Here is a 19495-nt window from a genome sequence, read left to right on the forward strand (position 1 = left end):
CGGTCGTTCTGTCGTGTGCGCACTAGGAGCGGCCTCAAGGGATCCTGCACTTTGTGCTTGACGCGTGCACGTGCAAGGTCCATTGCACACAGTATAAGCTCAGCCTATGTCTTGACATTCAGTCTTGCTTCTGCACAAGACATAAGAAGTTTGTTATGTAAGGTCCTTACATCAAATTCAAATTGTTAGGCAAAACCATTTATACCAAGCCCAGAGTTAACGGATATTTTCGTTGACTGTAAAAGAAACTAAATGATTAGAATTTGATCCATCCCATGTTAAGTAGGTAACATAATTACTTACTAACTGTTCCGATTAACACTCACCTACGGTAATCTCACAAAGGAGATCTGACTGTTTTCTCTTTGTGTGTAAATATAAATTGCAAAACCCATTTCACGTGTTCATTCACAGTAGTTGATATAGATAATGACTGACAGAATATGAAGAAGCCGTTTCTTGCCTGTTTGATGTAGTATCTCACACTAGCAGAATCACACACAGGAGATCAGACTGCCCTATAAGATATGACACACAACTACCTTTTGCAGGCAGGCAGTCTTTATTAACAGTATAAAAAGCTGCAACCGGGTTACTTGTATGTGTCATATCTTGTGAACTGTGTTACCAAAGCATTGAGTTGTCCCCTCATACAATAATAATATAATTCAACAACTAGTAAACATCACAATATCTGAATATATCAAGAGAGCTGTGTTATTAATTTTCAGGGAATCAGTATTGCTATTCTAGAAAATTATTTACATTAATTATCCCACATAGCCAGCTGAAAAAACAACCTTTTATAAACTGTTTCATTGAATCTATTTGGCTTCCTTAAACTAATCTAACCATGCTAAAAGCAAATATTTGGCTTATTTGGTTCTCTAAAAACAAATTACAAATTGCATTTCTTAATGGCCTCTGAATAGAGAAGTGTCAGTTAATTAATTGTTTTCTTTCCCCTTATCCCCTCTGTTCTTATCACAGAGCCAATAGAGATAAGAGTAGGGGGAGAAAAGTGGGCCATTGACTTTGCAAACTCTTGTAGAGCACACAGTGACAAGAGACGAAAGGTCAGAGGAAATCAAATCCCTCACAAGCCTTCGCTCACTGTGTTTACAAACTAATTGCTGTACTGTAAATGCATGAATCATAGATGTTACCGTTTAAGGATGTCCCTGGCGTTCATACACTTTGGTTCTAGGACAGATTGCCTACTGTACATACAAAAACATTATTATGTAATATCATTGCTCTAATACACTGTCCACTAAAACTCTGACCACATCTAAGCAGCTGAATTTGTTATAAGTTGTGTGATCGGTTATTGTTCTTCACCAACTGGTCACTAACCAGGTGATGACATGGTGTCTTGTTTATCCTTTTCCCATTTGAGGTTGCATGGATCCTACGAGGCTCTCAAAGGTGGGAATACCACGGAAGCCATGGAGGACTTCACCGGCGGAGTGACCGAATTTTATGAGATTAAGGACGCTCCCAAGGACTTGTTCAATATCATGAAAAAAGCTTTTGAGAGGGGCTCACTCATGGGCAGTTCCATCGATGTAAGTGTAAGGAAAGAAAGCAGGACAGCTTTTATGGGCTGGGGAGGGGGGCAGAGAGGGGGTAAATAGACAGCTGTCCTGAGCGTCCAGTTATTAAGGCTCCTCTGTGTTATTCAGCTTGGTGCCCACCATGTATTTTTTAATGCAATACAATCAACCCCTTTGAAACTAAAGAGTTCTGTGGTGAATTATAGGGCATTAAAGCAGCTATTCCCCTGTCCGATTATTATTATTTTTTACTAGGATGGGAACCAGGGTGCCCCTGAAGCTGCAACTTGGCATATATATATATATATATGTTTGTTATCTCTGGTGAGCCCCTGGTTCGAGAAATACTTAACGGTGAAGGTAGCACGTAGCAGTCCCAAAATGCATGACTTATAATGTTGCAGCTTTCTATTGGCCTGCTACTTTTACCAGTCAGAACCTCGGGAAGCAGGGGGTCGCCATATGTGAAAATAGTAATGTTCAACTCCAGGGACCCCCTGCTTTCCAGATGCAACATAACATATTATTGGGGTCCTGGCAGGAATAGACTCGGTTGTGTCAAACACAGGGTGAATTACAAGGTATTTCCTTCATGTGGTTTGCTCTTAAAAAAAAATACAGATCTCATATTGTTTGTCATAATCAAGCATGTATCGTTCTATAAATAATCTGTTACAATTAGACTTGATATGTTTAGCTAAGTTCCATCCTGGGTCAGCACATTGCATGTGTGTATATTAAAAGCAATGCGATTGCTTAAGAGTGTCTCTTATTAGGTGATGCATTGTGTATATTATACTATGCGCTGCTTCTCACTCCCAAACACGTTAGTCTCCTGCTCACTTGATTATTTCTGATCTCTCTCACGAGACCACCAAATAAAGTGGTGATAATGACTGTGATTTTCTGATATGAACAGCTGCCCACAGAGAGGTGATTTTATTTTTAGTCTTACTAAATGAGGGGCGGCCTTAGTAACATTATGCTCTTGGCACCTGTTCTATTTCTTTATATCTGCCTGTACATTTGACTATTTTATTGTGCAACTTCAGTACATATTTTGCTTAATCATTTTACTACGACTTTAATTGACACAATTCACTGCTAAATTTTAGTGCATTAAAGCAATATCAGATTCTGGACAAGCGTTAGCAATGTACTGTATGTCTTTTTTTAAATATATTTTAGCTTTCTATATAACAAAGCTTTTCTCATAAATGGAGTCAGTATTTGTCACTTGAAGCGGTGCTGTTTTTGTATACGGAAGCCCCACGATGATTCAGTCAGTTTTAGCGCTGCTGCGATATTTGTTCTTCTTTCTAGTAAAGTGATCATGCACATAATACAGTATTTAAGGGGTCATGTATTATATACATTGCTTTCTGCCAGTTTCGCAACAGGGAGACCTTTAAAACCAGCCCTCTTAATAAGTTCAATGTCAATGCAGCCAGAATTGGATTACAGAGTATGTTGCTGGTTTTCTAGCCCTTCAATGTGTTACAGGCATACCCCGCATTAACGTACGCAATGGGACCGGAGCATGTATGTAAAGCGAAAATGTACTTAAAGTGAAGCACTACCTTTTCCCACTTATCGATGCATGTACTGTACTGCAATCGTTATATAAGTGCATAACTGATGTAAATAACACATTTGTAACAGGCTCTATAGTCTCCCCGCTTGCGCACAGCTTCGGTACAGGTAGGGAGCCGGTTTGCTGTTCAGGACGTGATGACAGGCGCATGCGTGAGCTGCCATTTGCCTATTGGGCGATATGTACTTACTCGCGAGTGTACTTAAAGTGAGTGTACTTAAAGCGGGGTATGCCTGTATATCATTGGGATCTTGTCGTCAGTAGCCCAGATCCTCAAAAGGATGCAAGGTTTTAGCACGCCGTTATTCCCATGTATATGAATGGGAGCGGAGGACTGCTAAAGCTTAGCACCCTGTTGTGGATCTGGGATAATGTATGTATGTAGAATTTGAATGATATAGGCCAACAATGTGCGCAGCGCATTACAAAATTATAATCCAACGGTAAATAAATTACAAACAATGAGTATACGTGTAACAGACCAAAAAACAGAGACGGAAACAGCACACTACAAATCAGGCAGGTGAAAGGCGACGTGGGCCAGAAACGTCGTTTTTTGGATGTTTGCATGTTCCTTTGAAATAAGGTAAGTATCTGTTGTCTAAATTTAGCATAGGTTGAACTTGATGGACGTATGTCTTTTTCCCACCAACGAGACAATTTTCAAGCGTTTGTTCACCTGATGTCAAGACCGCGAGTGTGTATGCTTTGTGAGCTGTTCCCTTCTCTGGATTTTTGTCTGTATGTGAAGTGTGGCCACGCTTCACATGGACACACGCACCTTTTCTTTCTTCAGGTTTTGTTACTCTGTAGTCATATCTGGGACGCTTCCCTTTATATTATAAGTGTAATGGTAAATAACAACATAAGACAAACTGAGACCCTGCCCCGGAGAGCTTACAATTGAAGTGATCCAATATGCTGTGGTGTTATTATCAAGATGCTATTCCTGCCACCAACAATCATTTTATAAAAAAAGACAATACCTATTAGTGGGAAAATATCAATGTTTTTCAAGTATTTCACTTCTTTCTTAGATTCTTCTCTAACTTATTTTTCCTGTATGCTCTATTGTTGATGCCAGGACAAAAATGGGCTCTCCTTTGGGATTGCTCCCCCAGATGATCTGGGAGAATCAATAATGCGAATGATACAGAATGTGGGTGACTCACGGCCCAATACAGATTTAGACGGCATAGGCTCGCCCAAAATGCCAGATATGGTTTGTATGCCCTACGCATGGCATGGTGGCCTTATAAAATGATCACTGCAAAGTACCCACTTTTCTGTAGGTTATTATATCAGATAGCTTTAGGTTGCATGAGATCCATAAAATTAGTATTCCCCACAGTTAGACATGAACTATTGAAATATATCTGATGTATATTCTTACTTTTTTGGTGCCCATTGGAGCATTCCTCAGGCAAAATATTGATGCTATACATAGAATTTACACACAAACAGCTATATTTAGTCATCAGTGCTACTCTACAAGAAACCTTTCAGTACGGCTTAGTACATACTGCCCCTTTAAGTTAATAGGTTATAAGATGTCTTTCCAGACCCTAGATGCAGGGACTTGTTTTTTGGAGTCACACTACTTGGTTATTATGACATTTTATAGCCTATTCACTTGAATGGGAACGTAAGTATCTTCCAGCATGAAAGGTGTCTTATCAAGTTGTACTTCTTAGTATATCTGGTACTTAATGGGTTACTGCGTCTAATGAGTTTACAGTGTCATTGTGGTTCCATGAGGCACAAGAAAACATATGGACGTGCCCAAGTTAACAAAGAGCTGCACTCCAACTCTCTTTGTGCACTCACCATTAGACCAATGACCCCCCCTTCTTCTCTGTGGAGACCAATACATTGTATTTAAATAATTTAAAACCCCCACAAACTGAACTCCCAGCAAGCGCCGAAATCCTCTCCCCAATATTATACATACATACACAGAACTTAACCCATATCAATTCATTAATGAATAAACCCTCCTATGGCCAAATAGTCTACAAAAGCCCCTGGATGTAAAACGAGTGAAAAACTGTGCCACGTTTGTGAAGAAAATGTTGACGGCAACAGGATCTTTTTTTTTAAACAACTCTGGTGCTGAGGTTATGGTATTTCCGTGTACAAATGGGCAATATTGCATGAAAATGTATCTCACTGTGTTCATTAAACTATTTGTGCATGTCTGACCATGTGAAAACTGCATTTTAGCATGTGATTTGCTTCTGGCAATTGTGTGATATGCAAAATGCTATATGCAATATAAGGGTGGATAAAGCCATATTTATTAAAAATACCACCACATGGCACTTTATGTCCCCGATTCCTGACACGAGAAAGAAAGTATGGAACACCACCAATTGTAGACGTCAGGGAGTGCATCATCTGCCTTGATTGTCTTAACACGAACATAGCATGTTTATTTATTGCATGGAAAGAACAGTTTGTATACAATAACTTCTGTCAGCCCAATCGGTAATATTTAAAATGTTTGCTTTCCATAATTGCTTTAATAGTTGTCTTATAGCTTTATCTTCAATGCATTGGTCTTCATTCTAAGTTCCAGAAAGTTATATGCTGGCTATGATTATATGATTCATTCTTATGAACAGTGTTCGACAAACCTATACATTTGCTCGCCCCGGGCGAGTGGATTTAACATCGTGGCGAGCTCCTATTGGCCCAAGCAGCACACGTTTGGTACTAGGTGGCGAGTAGATTTTTTTGTTCGGCGAGTAGATTTTTTGGTGATTTGTCGACCACTGCTTATGAGTAATATCAAGTAGGACTGCACCTTAAATCACGTGACTAATATGTAATAGGGTTATTTTACTGTCTCTGATCACTGATCCAGTGATAAGAGTGTGCTCTTCCTTGGCTCAACATAGCTTTTCCTTTGGTATTTCAGGCTATTGTCCCTGCCCGATTTGAAACTAGAATGGCCAGTGGGTTGGTTAAAGGTCATGCATATTCTGTAACAGGAGTGGAAGAGGTATGATTTTATCTGCATTATTGTCTTTGGCTGCTCCTATTGGATTTCTTTCCTCTTGCACAATGACATATGGTTTAACAGAAGAAAGAACTTGTTCTACAGAAGGAAATATTTGAAACCCTTTGCTGCACAGGATGTCGTCATAAGATGTACTGCAGTTCCAAATACTTAGAACTTGATCCAAATATTATTATAAGACAAATTGCCTTTACCGTATTCTTTTCATGCTTATCACATATTATATTTCCATGAAAAATATTGTAGAAGTATTTAGGTGAAAACACAAAGGTTTGGTACTGTAATATTCCAAAAACTGCCCAGCTGTATTTTTAGGTATAGAATATGCTCTGAGGTATTAGTTGTTCTGCACAAAGTAAGACTTTCAGGAATACAGTTGAAGAATTATTACATGCAACTAGGGTTACCAGGTGTCCGATATTGAACCGGACTGCCCTGTATTTGGTTATTCTGTCCGGTAAAAAATGAGAGATAATACCGGACATGTATGTGTCCGGTATAACGTCTCTGGACTTAGTAACCTGCCGGAGGGGTGGCTGGAATCGTGAGTGTGTCCTGTGTGTCTCTGTGTGTGTTAGTCTGTGTGTTAGTCTGTAAGTTTGTATGTGTGTGTATGTGTGTGTATGTGTGTGTCTGTGTGTGTCTGTGTGTGTCTGTGTGTGTCTGTGTGTGTCTGTGTTAGGTGGGGGTTTTATATGGTGGTATTTGGGGCTGGGCGGGTGGGGGGTTTATATGTCGGTATTTGGGGCTGGGCAGGTGGGGGGTTTATATGTTGGTATTTGGGGCTGGGTGGGTGGGGGGTTTATATGTATGTATTTGGAGATGGGTGGGGTTTATATGTCGGTATTTGGAGCTGGGTGGGGGGTTTATATGTATGTATTTGAAGATGGGTGGGGGTTTATATGTATGTATTTGGGGCTAAGTTGGGGGTGATGTTTTTTTTAGTATGTATTTGGGGAGTAGGGGTTTTATTTATATGTATTTTTTGGGGGGAATTGATGGAGGGGGGAGAGAGAGAAGAGAGGGGTAGAGTGAGGAAAAGAGGAAGTGAGACAGAGGGGAGAGAAATACATGGGAATAGGGGCGGAAATAGATGGTGCTTGCGAGGTGTGAAATGGAGGTGCTTACAAGACCGCTGACATGGGTGGGGGGTGGTTGTAACTCTAGTCCTGGGCCACGGGAAATCTGCCTGTGGCCTGCACGCACACAACTCCCTTAGATAGACACACATCCCCTAGCTACACACACCATCCCCCTCCAACTTCCCCATCTCCCCCGTCCCTACCTTGGGGTGAGCAGCGGTGCGGTCCTATGCCGGTTCGGGGACTCCACAGCTCCGTCCTCCAGCTCTCCCCTCTTCTGTCGAGCGTAATTTGGATGCTGGAGCCAACAGGAGTAGGAAGATTAGGGAGCGTAGGGCCTCCCGAAGACGCATGACTAAAGGCAACCCGCTTTGCTCGCCTTGCATTAAGGCAGGCCCTGCGTAGGGGGTGCCTGTAGCTGCTTGATAGCCTTGATACATCTGTATGAGATTAAGGGGAATATAGTATAATGAAAACATATTTTTTTTATCTCCCTTCTTTCTGTCTTCAGAATCAGGGCTGTGCAGACTTGCAGTACTGTTGGATGTGGATCTCAATTCCACTTTTCCAAAAGATACTTTAGGAGCAAATTCTTCTTATTTGTATTGCGCATTTCAAAACTTAGTAAAAAAGGTAGAGGGGCTGCAGTGTGACTGATTCTCTACACACTAACGGGACCTTTGGGAAAACAATGTCCTAGTGGTGTGCATAGTATTGCAATAGTTGTAAGAAGAATTTGTGTGAGAATTCACATATTTTGGATTAGTGAAAAAATAAAGTCTTCCGACCTAATTCACACTTATGCCCATATTTACCGTGCTATTCCATAAGGCTCCTCCTGCCGTCGGGAAGACATGTTACAAACTATTTTATTGAATAGACCAGTGGTTTCCAACCTTTTTTGGTGAAGGAACCCTATGTGAAATTCTGAGGAACTCCAACCCTCTCTAATGGTGCATCTGGGATTAAATGCATTGTCAATTGTTCTTTATGTTATACCATTTTTAAATGACCTGGAAATTGCAGGGAACTATTTAGGGATGCCCGGGGAACCCCTGTGGAATAGACTGACGATTCTTCCAATACCAGAAGGCGTTTTATGGAATAACACTGAATAGTAAATATGGCCCTCAATGTTTTAAAGAGGCTGATCCTGATTTTTAAGAGAGCTACTCTGAAGTATTTCAAATGTAAGAATGTTGTGATGAAAATGAGGTGGAGTTCCTCACAATGAGGGTGAATTAAGAGGTTTGTACAAACACATTGGATTCTAAAATATTTTATTCTTTTTGTGACACAGACACAATTTAAAAGGGAGAAAGTTAAGCTTGTACGTCTCAGAAATCCCTGGGGTCAAGTGGAATGGAATGGATCATGGAGTGACAAGTAAGACCAAATCTAGTAGAAAAAGGGCCACATTTCTTGGTAAATCTTATCCTTTATTCAGGGCCAGGGCACTGTGTTTTAAATGGTTATTCTGTAAATACATAACAATCACCTAGATCAAAGAAAGGATGTGTGACAGAGCATCAACCAGAGATATCTATACCAGCTCTGGCCTGGTGGAATATTTGATTCCAAGAAAAGGGTGGTTATATAACTAGCCCATACATTCTATTACAATATGCCAGTCATGTCAATCTTATTGACACCTTGACTTGGTGTAAGCCTGTTAGATTGGTTGATGACGACAAGAGAGAGGAGATAGAGAGCCTCGTGTGTACATAGCTTTGGCAAAGCTGCACATAAAACTGCAGGCTGTTTGCTTTAACTGAAAAAGTCAATGAAAAAAGAGGTCTTCTACAACATACTGTGAGTCCAACCTAATTTTGCATAAGATTTCTCATTTTCAAACTGGAGATCCCATTGATGTCTGTGAGGCCATTTACAAATGTAAGAAGTATCCTTATTTTACTGTATAGATCCCAGTGAATTGTAAGATGTGCATGAAAGGGAGGATGAGTAAGGATGAATTGGAAGGTATGACATGAGCACTAAGCAAAGATCTTACCTTCCCTTTTACCCACAATAAATCATAATTTCCTACTATCTGCAGTGTGATCATCCACTCCTGGCTCTGTGATCTCAGCTTCCGGTCTGCAATTTTAGTTTAATAGATTTAGATCTAAAAAAAGACCGGCCTGGATCATTATGATGTGGAGTTGCCAGGTATCCAAAAATGTTGACCGTAGCCTTTTTACTTATAGATAGAGTACTTTTACATGTATATCCAATAAGTACAATTACAAGGTGGAAAAAAAAATCCGCTTTTCTAGAATGCCTGTTTAAATTCAAAGTGATGTGCTACAGATCGGGCTCAAATCATAACGCACCGATGGATTAAAGGGAGAAAGTCGACTGGTTAGAAGTGGTGGGCACTGCAGGTGTTGAATATATTCCACCAGAAGGAACTCAACAATATACTAGACATACAGGCATACCCCGGTTTAAGGACACTCACTTTAAGTACACTCGCGAGTAAGTACATATCGCTCAATAGGCAAACGGCAGCTCACGCATGCGCCTGTCAGCACGTCCTGAAAAGCAATACTGGCTCCCTACCTGTACCGAAGCTGTGCGCAAGCGGGGAGACTATAGAGCCTGTTTCACATGCGTTATTTACATCAGTTATGCACGTATAGGATGATTGCATTACAGAACATGCATCGATAAGTGGGGGAAAAGGTAGTGCTTCACTTTAAGTACATTTTCACTTTACATACATGCTCCGGTCCCATTGTGTACGTTAATGCGGGGTATGCCTGTATATGTCCCCTCACTTCCATTGTGTACAGTTTCACATATTCTAACTAATTTGCCACCTTCTATAACATGTGTATTGTTACTAGCCAAACAAATAGATCGTTTTACCATTCTTTAAAGATGCTGCCTCCAACGATACTAATGACGGTGCCTTTAGGGGTTTAATATGGGTGATGTGATGCCCTTTATACAGAAATCAGACATATACATTTAATTACAAAATTGTCTTTTTCCGCTAGGTAGGATTTTCCCATTATAACAATTTTAAAACAAGCTTTTTACTTTCTTTTGTTTTTCTTTTATTCTGCTACAGCTCAAAGGAGTGGTCTCTCATTGATAAGTCTGAGAAATCCCGTCTACAGCACCAGATTAGTGAAGATGGGGAATTTTGGTAAGTAAACCATTTGTAATCTTATTTTCCATGTTATATAATTTTCTTCCTTGTATTTAGATATTAGTTGTATTTTGCCCGATGTTTTGTTACAAGTTACTATTGTGACTAGCTGAGGGTTTGCAGTCTTCGCGTTACAGATGCAGCGGCCGTTATTCGAACATTTCACGCGTTGAAACATGCGTTATGCCACGTGGTGTTGCGAGATGTTCCGTTGCAGACATAATGGCACATCGGATTAACACCACAGGGGTTCCCTGCTGTGTGAGTCCTACTGGGGTCTGCCTGTCTGTAAGAGACGTGCAATAAGAGAGAGGCTGAATCACTCACTCTAACTGCGCGCCTCTCACAGGCGATCGCGTTTTTTTTAATTAAAAGTCTAACACCACTGTATTGTAGCAGGGGTCTCCGGAGCTGAACAGCATTGATTTCAGATCCGGGGAACCCCTGCTTCCCGATATACAGGCCTCGTTATGGGGTGCCGGTATCTCCTATGCATGGAAATGTCTTGCGTCACGTGATCGGGACATTTATATGCATAGATGCATAGGAGATACCGGCACCCCATAACGGGGCCTGTATCTCGGGAAGCAGGGGGTCCCCGGACCTGAAATCAATGCGGTTCTGCTCCGGGGACCCCCTGCTCATCTACACTGGTCATACATTTAAATTAAAATATGTAGTAAGCACCAATACACAATCCACCCCCTGTGCCCCCACATAAAACCAATATTTATTTTTATAGACACAGGATTAATACCACAGGCCGGCGGGGCTCCCCGGGTGGTCCCCACGGGTGTCGGCAGGCGCCACAGAGCACCCCGTGGGGTTCCCACCAGTGTCTGGGGACCCCGCTAGGCTCCGTGGGCCCCTACGTGGTCCCCGCGGGCCCCATGGCTGGTCCCTGTGGGTAGGAAGGAAAAAACCTGGGCACTGCGGATTTCTGCTTAGAAAATTTATTGTGAGCCAATGATATATCATTGGCTCACAATAAATTTTCTAAGCAGAAATCCGCAATGCCCAGGTTTTTTCCTTCCTATCAGATTTTGGAGTACCACCCATAGATTCCTGAACCAGGAGCACCGGTATTTATGTCATATTTTTGTTTCTTTGGGGAGTGCAGCATTACCCTACTGTTTGGTCCCTGTGGGTGTCTTGGGGTCCCTGGGTCATCCCCACGGGTGTCTGGAGGCCATCGGTTGGTTCCCACAGGTGTCGGGGGCCCTCAGGTGGTCCCCACGGATCCCCAGGGCCCCCACAGCTGTGGGGCCCCTGGTTCTTCCCAGCATGTGTCCGTGGGTTCTCGAGGGGTGTCCGTGGGTCCCCGCTGGCCTGCGGTACCATTCCTGTATTTAAAAAAATAAACATGACCTACATTTCATTAAATACACCTCCCCCTCCCCCCACCAAACACATACAGTATAGTAATGGGTAAAATAACTATTATCCAGATATGGATAATAGATTATTTGCCCATTATTAAAAACAACATTAGCCAGCCAGCATAAATAAAGTAAATATAAACCGTTCTACTTACCCCTGCCAATGTGAAGGGCATCCTCGTCAGCATACTGCAGGTCCATGTCCTCTGTTGCCAGAAAGCATACATAATAAATACAATCTAATGGCCCCTAGCCCCTTAATCACCGTAGCGGTTAATAACCACTATAGTAATTAAGGGGTTAACCCAACCTGTCCCGCTACACACCCGGGAGGCCTAACCACCCACCCCGGACCCACTATACCCACCCTGTACCCATTGATTGTTATAGTAATTGATTGATTGCCTATTACTTTTAATTTTACAGTTTGGGTGCTTGTTGTATCTGTTTTATTATTGTGTATTTTGGACATTCAGGCTTTTGTATTAGAGTGACTATTGACTGCTATAGTAGCTTATCATGCCCATATTATAATGGTATGATGTACTACTATAACAATCAATGGGTACAGGGTGGGTATAGTGGGTCCGGGGTGTGTGGTTAGGCCTTCCAGGTAGGTAGGGGTGCAGGGTGGGTAAACCCCTTAATTACTATAGCGGTTGTTATTAACCGCTACGGTGATTAAGGGGCTAGGGCCATTAGATTGTATTTATTATGTATGCTTTATGGCAATAGAGGACATGGACCTGCAGTATGCTGACTAGGACGCCCTTCACATTTGCACGTGATTGCCGTATATATTTCAGAATGTTTGTCTGTGTGTCTCATTATGCATGCCCAAAATATAAGACCGAGGGAAACTGTCATGGTCTGGAACCTCTGGAACACTCCAAAGGGGGAGTGTGTTCTAGGAGTTATTACAATTTCTCTAAGCAAGTCAGCCACAGGGTGCTGTACCTGGTTGGCTATATATCTAGCATCTGAGATCATACTAGTGACATCATAATGAGAGTCAGATAGATATAAAGTTTCACATACTTTATATGTACATGTAGCCCTTTTTGTGAACCGGCCTGACCCACCCAATCTCACATTGGCCCCTGTGGTCTAACCGGTCCCTTTCCCTGCGGCACACCTCTTCTAAGGGACTACTGGTAACTGTATAACACCTGTGGCTCCAGGAGATCTGAGCCTCCGCTAGCTGGGAGCCTGGGGAAACCCTTACCATTTACCTGGTGCAGCGCCTCCACTTACCCAGGATCCCCGTTATGAAAGATAGCCCTGGGTAAGAAATACAACAACAACACATATACGATACTAACACTTTACTTGATAACATAGAACCATAACACGACATAACCTTATGCAATACGGGAGCCCCTTATGCCCAATGTCTGGTGTTCCCACCCAGTGTCCTGTAATCCCCCACACCCAATGTCCCGTACTCCTACGGAGGTCGTGGGTGACTGCGCAGTCACTAAATTATCTGTTAGGCCTGTTGGTGCACTTATGTGGAAATACCTTCCGAGCACTCCGATGCTCGGGCCTGCAACACTCTTCTAAAAGGGTCAGACGTGCGACGCATCCGTCTGATCCTTTCCAGGTACTTCTCCAGGAACCCCAACGAGGGTCCCACCGCTTCACGGGAACACAACCGTCTCACGGGAACAGCAACCGCCGCTATCCCTATCTATCCCTAACTAACCCTAAAGTGACAGGAACCCTAACCTAGGGCCTGTCCCTGATGAACCGCAACCTGGGGTGGCTTGGGGGAAATCTCCTAGGGCCTGTGGAGTAATACCCTGCCCCACTCCCCTAGCTACCCAAGTCCCTAATCCTCCCTAACATATAGCTACTCGCTACTCCTAGATACTAACAGCCTGCAGCAGACACACCGCTCTCACCGTCAGCCTGCAGACATTCACACACGCTGCACACACTGCGCTCAGCACATGCAGCGACACACACACAGCTGGCAATCGTACACAGCCACCTGGATACCCGCATCAATAATCCACTGCACACACTCTGTGCCTATTTGCCAGTGCGCACAGCACTACCCGCTGTGGCACTGCCAAACCTGCACCTTTCACACCTAAGGGTGACCTCCTTATCTAGGGCCGTCCCTCTTCAGTTACCCCCTGCCCTAACCGGGAATTGGGGCCTGCCTGGGGACCTAAGGAGAACCTTACCTGGTGCAGAAGCCACGCGCTCCCTACACCCTTCCTACTCCTTCCTCTGCCTCTTCCTGACTGACTCATGCAAAGCCCGGGAAATGTATCTCTTTTCCCGGGCTGAGCTTCCTCCAGCCCTATTGGCCACTATCAGGCACCTGGTGCCTGTCTCCCTATGCCTCCTGGGAATTGTAGTTCCCAGGGGGCTGCCTAAGCATTGGGGCCGCGTGCGCACTTGCCCTGCGCATGCGCGAACACCTAATGGCCGCCACAACCTCTCTCTACACTTCCCTACTCTCGCGCGATCTCTCCCTAGCTCTGGGGTCCTACCTTGCGCTTGCGAACTAACGCGCAATGGCGGCGCCCTCTCCTTCAGCCGCCGAGCCGGTGGCAACGCGATCGCGGCCTTAGCGACGGCCCGATCGCGTCCCCGGCAACCGTCCTGCACCGCAATACCTCGCGCTGCTCCCTGCACTGGCCCCCACCCTCGCGAAGTGCCGGCGGGTCCATCGCAGCCTCCGGCGGCACCCGCTACCACACGGCACTCGCGGAGGGGGGCCAGAAAGTGTAAATTTACCTCAGGGCTACATTCTCCCCCTCGCAGAATCCCAACGATCTCGCTTGGGTAGCAACCATACAGAGATTTATACAGTGGAAAATACATGGCATAAATCATATCACATGTAGCATGCATTTTGTCATCAATACTCATATGGATACCCGAGGCCAGCTGAGTCTCAGAGTGGAGTGCCCCTAACTGATTGGGTGAGGGTATCCCTCCTTGACTCCTGTGAGTCTTTTTGAGCTCAAGACCAGTCCCTTGCACCAACCCACCGCCTCCCCCTCGCGGAAAAAATAGTGAGGGGTCCGGGGTATTGACCCTTGCCGGACCCTCCGGTTTCGTCTCACGGGAGACAGGAAGGTTCAGTCTCTTGCCTCGGTCCACCACATGGCGAACGAAGCACTCCATCGTGCGCATGGGAGAGGTCACAACTACCAGAGCGGTCTCAGCACAGTCTTTATCCGCTCCAGCAATCCCTTTAACGGTGACATCTTCGTTGGGCAGCACAACCTCTTCGTGCAGGCCCGGGTCTCGGGAAGGCCGAGCTTGGAGACTCCTCGCACAGGAGTAAGTGTCGCTCCGGTCCGTTGTACCGGATACCTTGATGAGGTCGGATTCGTTCCATGATCTGCAGAGATCTTCTGGGGGAGACACCTCCACCAGGACGCGATGACGGGGTGAGCCCATCGCCCGGGTGACCCTACCTTTGGAGTCACCAGGCTCCACGATCACCGGGGAGCTCACACCCGACACCCCTGGGGCAGTCAACTTACCCCTATCGTTGTCGGCAGGTACTGATCCCAAGCCTGGGACCGCTGGTACCTCGGTGGTAGGCTGGACTGGCCGTTGCAGGGCACACGGGCCCATATCATGGTCTGCATCAGTGGAGGTGGTTGGCTCGGTGACCTCACGGGAGTGGTCCGCCGGCAGGCGCATCACCACGCTCGGTTGGTCGCTGGAATCACCACACATGGCCGGGGGTACAAACACCTTACCCTGGGCCTCCGGAATCTGTGGTTCTGGCATCAGTGGTTCCTGCTCGGGAACCGGGTCTGGAACGTCCATTTGGGCACACGGCCCCTCCACCACCTCCATCGCTGAAGTGGAAAAATTAGTAGCGACTTCACCCACCTTGGTAGCACCATCAGGCGCATCTCTCTCCGCAGGTTCCGCCATCAGAGGTTCCTGCTCTTCCTTCTCAGGGGAAGAACAATCCATTTCTGCTACAGTGTCTTCCCCCACTGGCAGCTCGATAGGCTGCGGCAGTTTGGGTTGCAGGAACTGCGCCGCACAGTCAGGACACTCGGGCCCTCGGGTCAGTTCACCAACGGGACACTCACATTCATTCAGACGGCCGTGCAGGCATTCTTCCCCGTCTATCACTGTCATCGTGAGGGCGACGGTTAACTCAGGGGACCCGTCCGTCCAGCCACCCGTCACCTTCCAGTCTCTTACCGCACACGGGCACACCACCATCGGCAAGACTAAATGGGGGGCCCGTACGATTCTATACAGCCAAGGGTGTTTTTCTCGGCATCCCTTGCTTTCCTTAGGGGGAACAGAAATTGCTGATTTCTGCTCAAGACACTCCCTCCCCCTGGTGGACTCTAGAGGAGGAGCAGCACAGTCTTTTGGGGAATGTTGCAAGCTCGGTACTGAGTCACTCACAGTGTGGGGGCGGGGCTCTGGTTTTCCCGCCAGTCCTGGACAGGGGCTTGCAACATTTTTCTGTGCATGCTGGCAGTCAGCCGCACACGTGCCATTTTGCTTGTGCGGGAGCCACCATTTTAGGTGGGACTCACTGTCAATGTCAATAGGGCTCTCGGTGCAGGCAGATACTGCCAAGTCAGGGTAGATAAAGGGGCACCCATCGGTCGGACCCCCGGGCAGATTTAAGAATTTAGGGCCATCTTTCTCGCTTAGGGTCTGGCCTACATATATCAGGACAGTACTCCATTGGCAGGTGTCATCATACCTTCGCCCTCTGACCCACGTACCCGCTAGTCCAGGGAGCTTCCGAACCTGCGCCTGGACATCTAACAAGGGCACGCCAGCCGGGACTGCCCCCACGGCAACCACGCGGTTAGGAGTCATGTTCACTTTCAAGGCCCATGCGTAGACCTCCTGCTTTGAGAGCACCCACATGGTGGAACAAAAATAGGACACAATTTATAAAAAAAACATACAGGGCACCCCAGGTCTGATATCTCAGCAGCGCCTCCAAATGTAGCCCTTTTTGTGAACCGGCCTGACCCACCCAATCTCACATTGGCCCCTGTGGTCTAACCGGTCCCTTTCCCTGCGGCACACCTCTTCTAAGGGACTACTGGTAACTGTATAACACCTGTGGCTCCAGGAGATCTGAGCCTCCGCTAGCTGGGAGCCTGGGGAAACCCTTACCATTTACCTGGTGCAGCGCCTCCACTTACCCAGGATCCCCGTTATGAAAGATAGCCCTGGGTAAGAAATACAACAACAACACATATACGATACTAACACTTTACTTGATAACATAGAACCATAACACGACATAACCTTATGCAATACGGGAGCACCTTATGCCCAATGTCTGGTGTTCCCACCCAGTGTCCTGTAATCCCCCACACCCAATGTCCCGTACTCCTACGGAGGTCGTGGGTGACTGCGCAGTCACTAAATTATCTGTTAGGCCTGTTGGTGCACTTATGTGGAAATACCTTCCGAGCACTCCGATGCTCGGGCCTGCAACACTCTTCTAAAAGGGTCAGACGTGCGACGCATCCGTATGATCCTTTCCAGGTACTTCTTCAGGAACCCCAACGAGGGTCCCACCGCTTCACGGGAACACAACCGTCTCACGGGAACAGCAACCGCCGCTATCCCTATCTATCCCTAACTAACCCTAAAGTGACAGGAACCCTAACCTAGGGCCTGTCCCTGATGAACCGCAACCTGGGGTGGCTTGGGGGAAATCTCCTAGGGCCTGTGGAGTAATACCCTGCCCCACTCCCCTAGCTACCCAAGTCCCTAATCCTCCCTAACATATAGCTACTCGCTACTCCTAGATACTAACAGCCTGCAGCAGACACACCGCTCTCACCGTCAGCCTGCAGACATTCACACACGCTGCACACACTGCGCTCAGCACATGCAGCGACACACACACAGCTGGCAATCGTACACAGCCACCTGGATACCCGCATCAATAATCCACTGCACACACTCTGTGCCTATTTGCCAGTGCGCACAGCACTACCCGCTGTGGCACTGCCAAACCTGCACCTTTCACACCTAAGGGTGACCTCCTTATCTAGGGCCGTCCCTCTTCAGTTACCCCCTGCCCTTACCGGGAATTGGGGCCTGCCTGGGGACCTAAGGAGAACCCTTACCTGGTGCAGAAGCCACGCGCTCCCTACACCCTTCCTACTCCTTCCTCTGCCTCTTCCTGACTGACTCATGCAAAGCCCGGGAAATGTATCTCTTTTCCCGGGCTGAGCTTCCTCCAGCCCTATTGGCCACTATCAGGCACCTGGTGCCTGTCTCCCTATGCCTCCTGGGAATTGTAGTTCCCAGGGGGCTGCCTAAGCATTGGGGCCGCGTGCGCACTTGCCCTGCGCATGCGCGAACACCTAATGGCCGCCACAACCTCTCTCTACACTTCCCTACTCTCGCGCGATCTCTCCCTAGCTCTGGGGTCCTACCTTGCGCTTGCGAACTAACGCGCAATGGCGGCGCCCTCTCCTTCAGCCGCCGAGCCGGTGGCAACGCGATCGCGGCCTTAGCGACGGCCCGATCGCGTCCCCGGCAACCGTCCTGCACCGCAATACCTCGCGCTGCTCCCTCCACTGGCCCCCACCCTCGCGAAGTGCCGGCGGGTCCGTCGCAGCCTCCGGCGGCACCCGCTACCACACGGCACTCGCGGAGGGGGGCCAGAAAGTGTAAATTTACCTCGGGGCTACATACAGTATGTGTATACATGAAGAAAGAGGAATTCAGTTGGCACGTGAGGAGAGAGTAAGAATGCTGGAGGAGAGAGGCGGAAAGAATTAGGGACATCATATGGTATTAAAGGAAAGTGATGGGAGGGAGATGAGGGGGGGTTGGGAGGGAGAGAGATGAGGGGGGGTTAGGGGAGAGAGGTAGGGATGAGGTAATTTCAGCTAGTGCTGTAATATATAAAATCCCCAATTTGGTAAGATATCCCAGTATACATCATCATTTTAAACTCAGTAGTTTATATGGGAGTACTGCAAAAAAAACCAGAAAACAATATACTAATACAGATCCCACTTTTCTCCTCACTGCCTCATAAATGTTTACTAATACTCTGTATTATTTCCATATGTATTTTCACATTGTAATTAGAGATGATCTAACTTTTTTGCTGCAGCTTGAATCCACCGCAAAAATGGCATTTCTTCATAAATGTTACTTTTTGCAAATTCGTCTAAGTTAAAAAAAAAAATCACTTCTATATTTAAAAATAAATAAATGGGATTATGTGAAGATTCGACAATCAAAAATGAAAAATTGCACAATTAAGCAAAAATTAGACTGGGCGAAACTTTACTTAAAAGTGAACTTAAAAAGTTTGCTTCAGCAAACTTAAGAAAAACAACAACCTTGGAGCAAAAGACCAGCAAAATGCAGACTTATCCAGAATGACTGGTTTCACGCAGCTTTTGAATAGCAAAAGGTTCTAATAAACGTCTGTGGGTTTGCAAAGAGTTGGAAAAGTTTCGGACTTAGAAAAGTTACCATCTGAATGGTAGTGTGTTCATTACCATTATCAGCTCATTATTAGAAATAGAATGACTGTATTATGCTTAAAATTAGTTGTTCCTCCTTCCAATGCTAAAGGCACCATAACATTGCAGTTTCTTATTCTCTGTATTCATAAATACAATACAAAAGCAATTATCTTCATTAAGTGCATGACTGCATAGTCCAGGTGGTGGTCAACTGCAGTCCTCAAGGGCCACCAACAGAC

General features: G+C 45.8%; 1 protein-coding gene across 11 annotated transcripts in view; it reads left to right on the forward strand.

The window, feature by feature from the left end:
* CAPN3 (calpain 3) overlaps nt 1–19495 on the forward strand; it is a 111858-nt gene that overhangs the window by 38083 nt on the left and 54280 nt on the right. For 7 of the 11 annotated variants that reach the window (XM_075614149.1, XM_075614145.1, XM_075614147.1 and 4 more), the window contains 5 exons: nt 1400–1568; nt 4235–4372; nt 6071–6154; nt 8555–8640; nt 10331–10408. In XM_075614149.1, the coding sequence (XP_075470264.1) occupies nt 1400–1568; nt 4235–4372; nt 6071–6154; nt 8555–8640; nt 10331–10408 (555 nt within the window). The remainder of the gene's footprint in view (nt 1–1399; nt 1569–4234; nt 4373–6070; nt 6155–8554; nt 8641–10330; nt 10409–19495) is intronic. The other 4 variants (XM_075614150.1, XM_075614151.1, XM_075614155.1 and 1 more) reach the window with 1 other exon arrangement.

Source organism: Ascaphus truei, chromosome 9, assembly GCF_040206685.1.
Source record: "Ascaphus truei isolate aAscTru1 chromosome 9, aAscTru1.hap1, whole genome shotgun sequence".
NCBI lineage: Eukaryota > Metazoa > Chordata > Amphibia > Anura > Ascaphidae > Ascaphus > Ascaphus truei.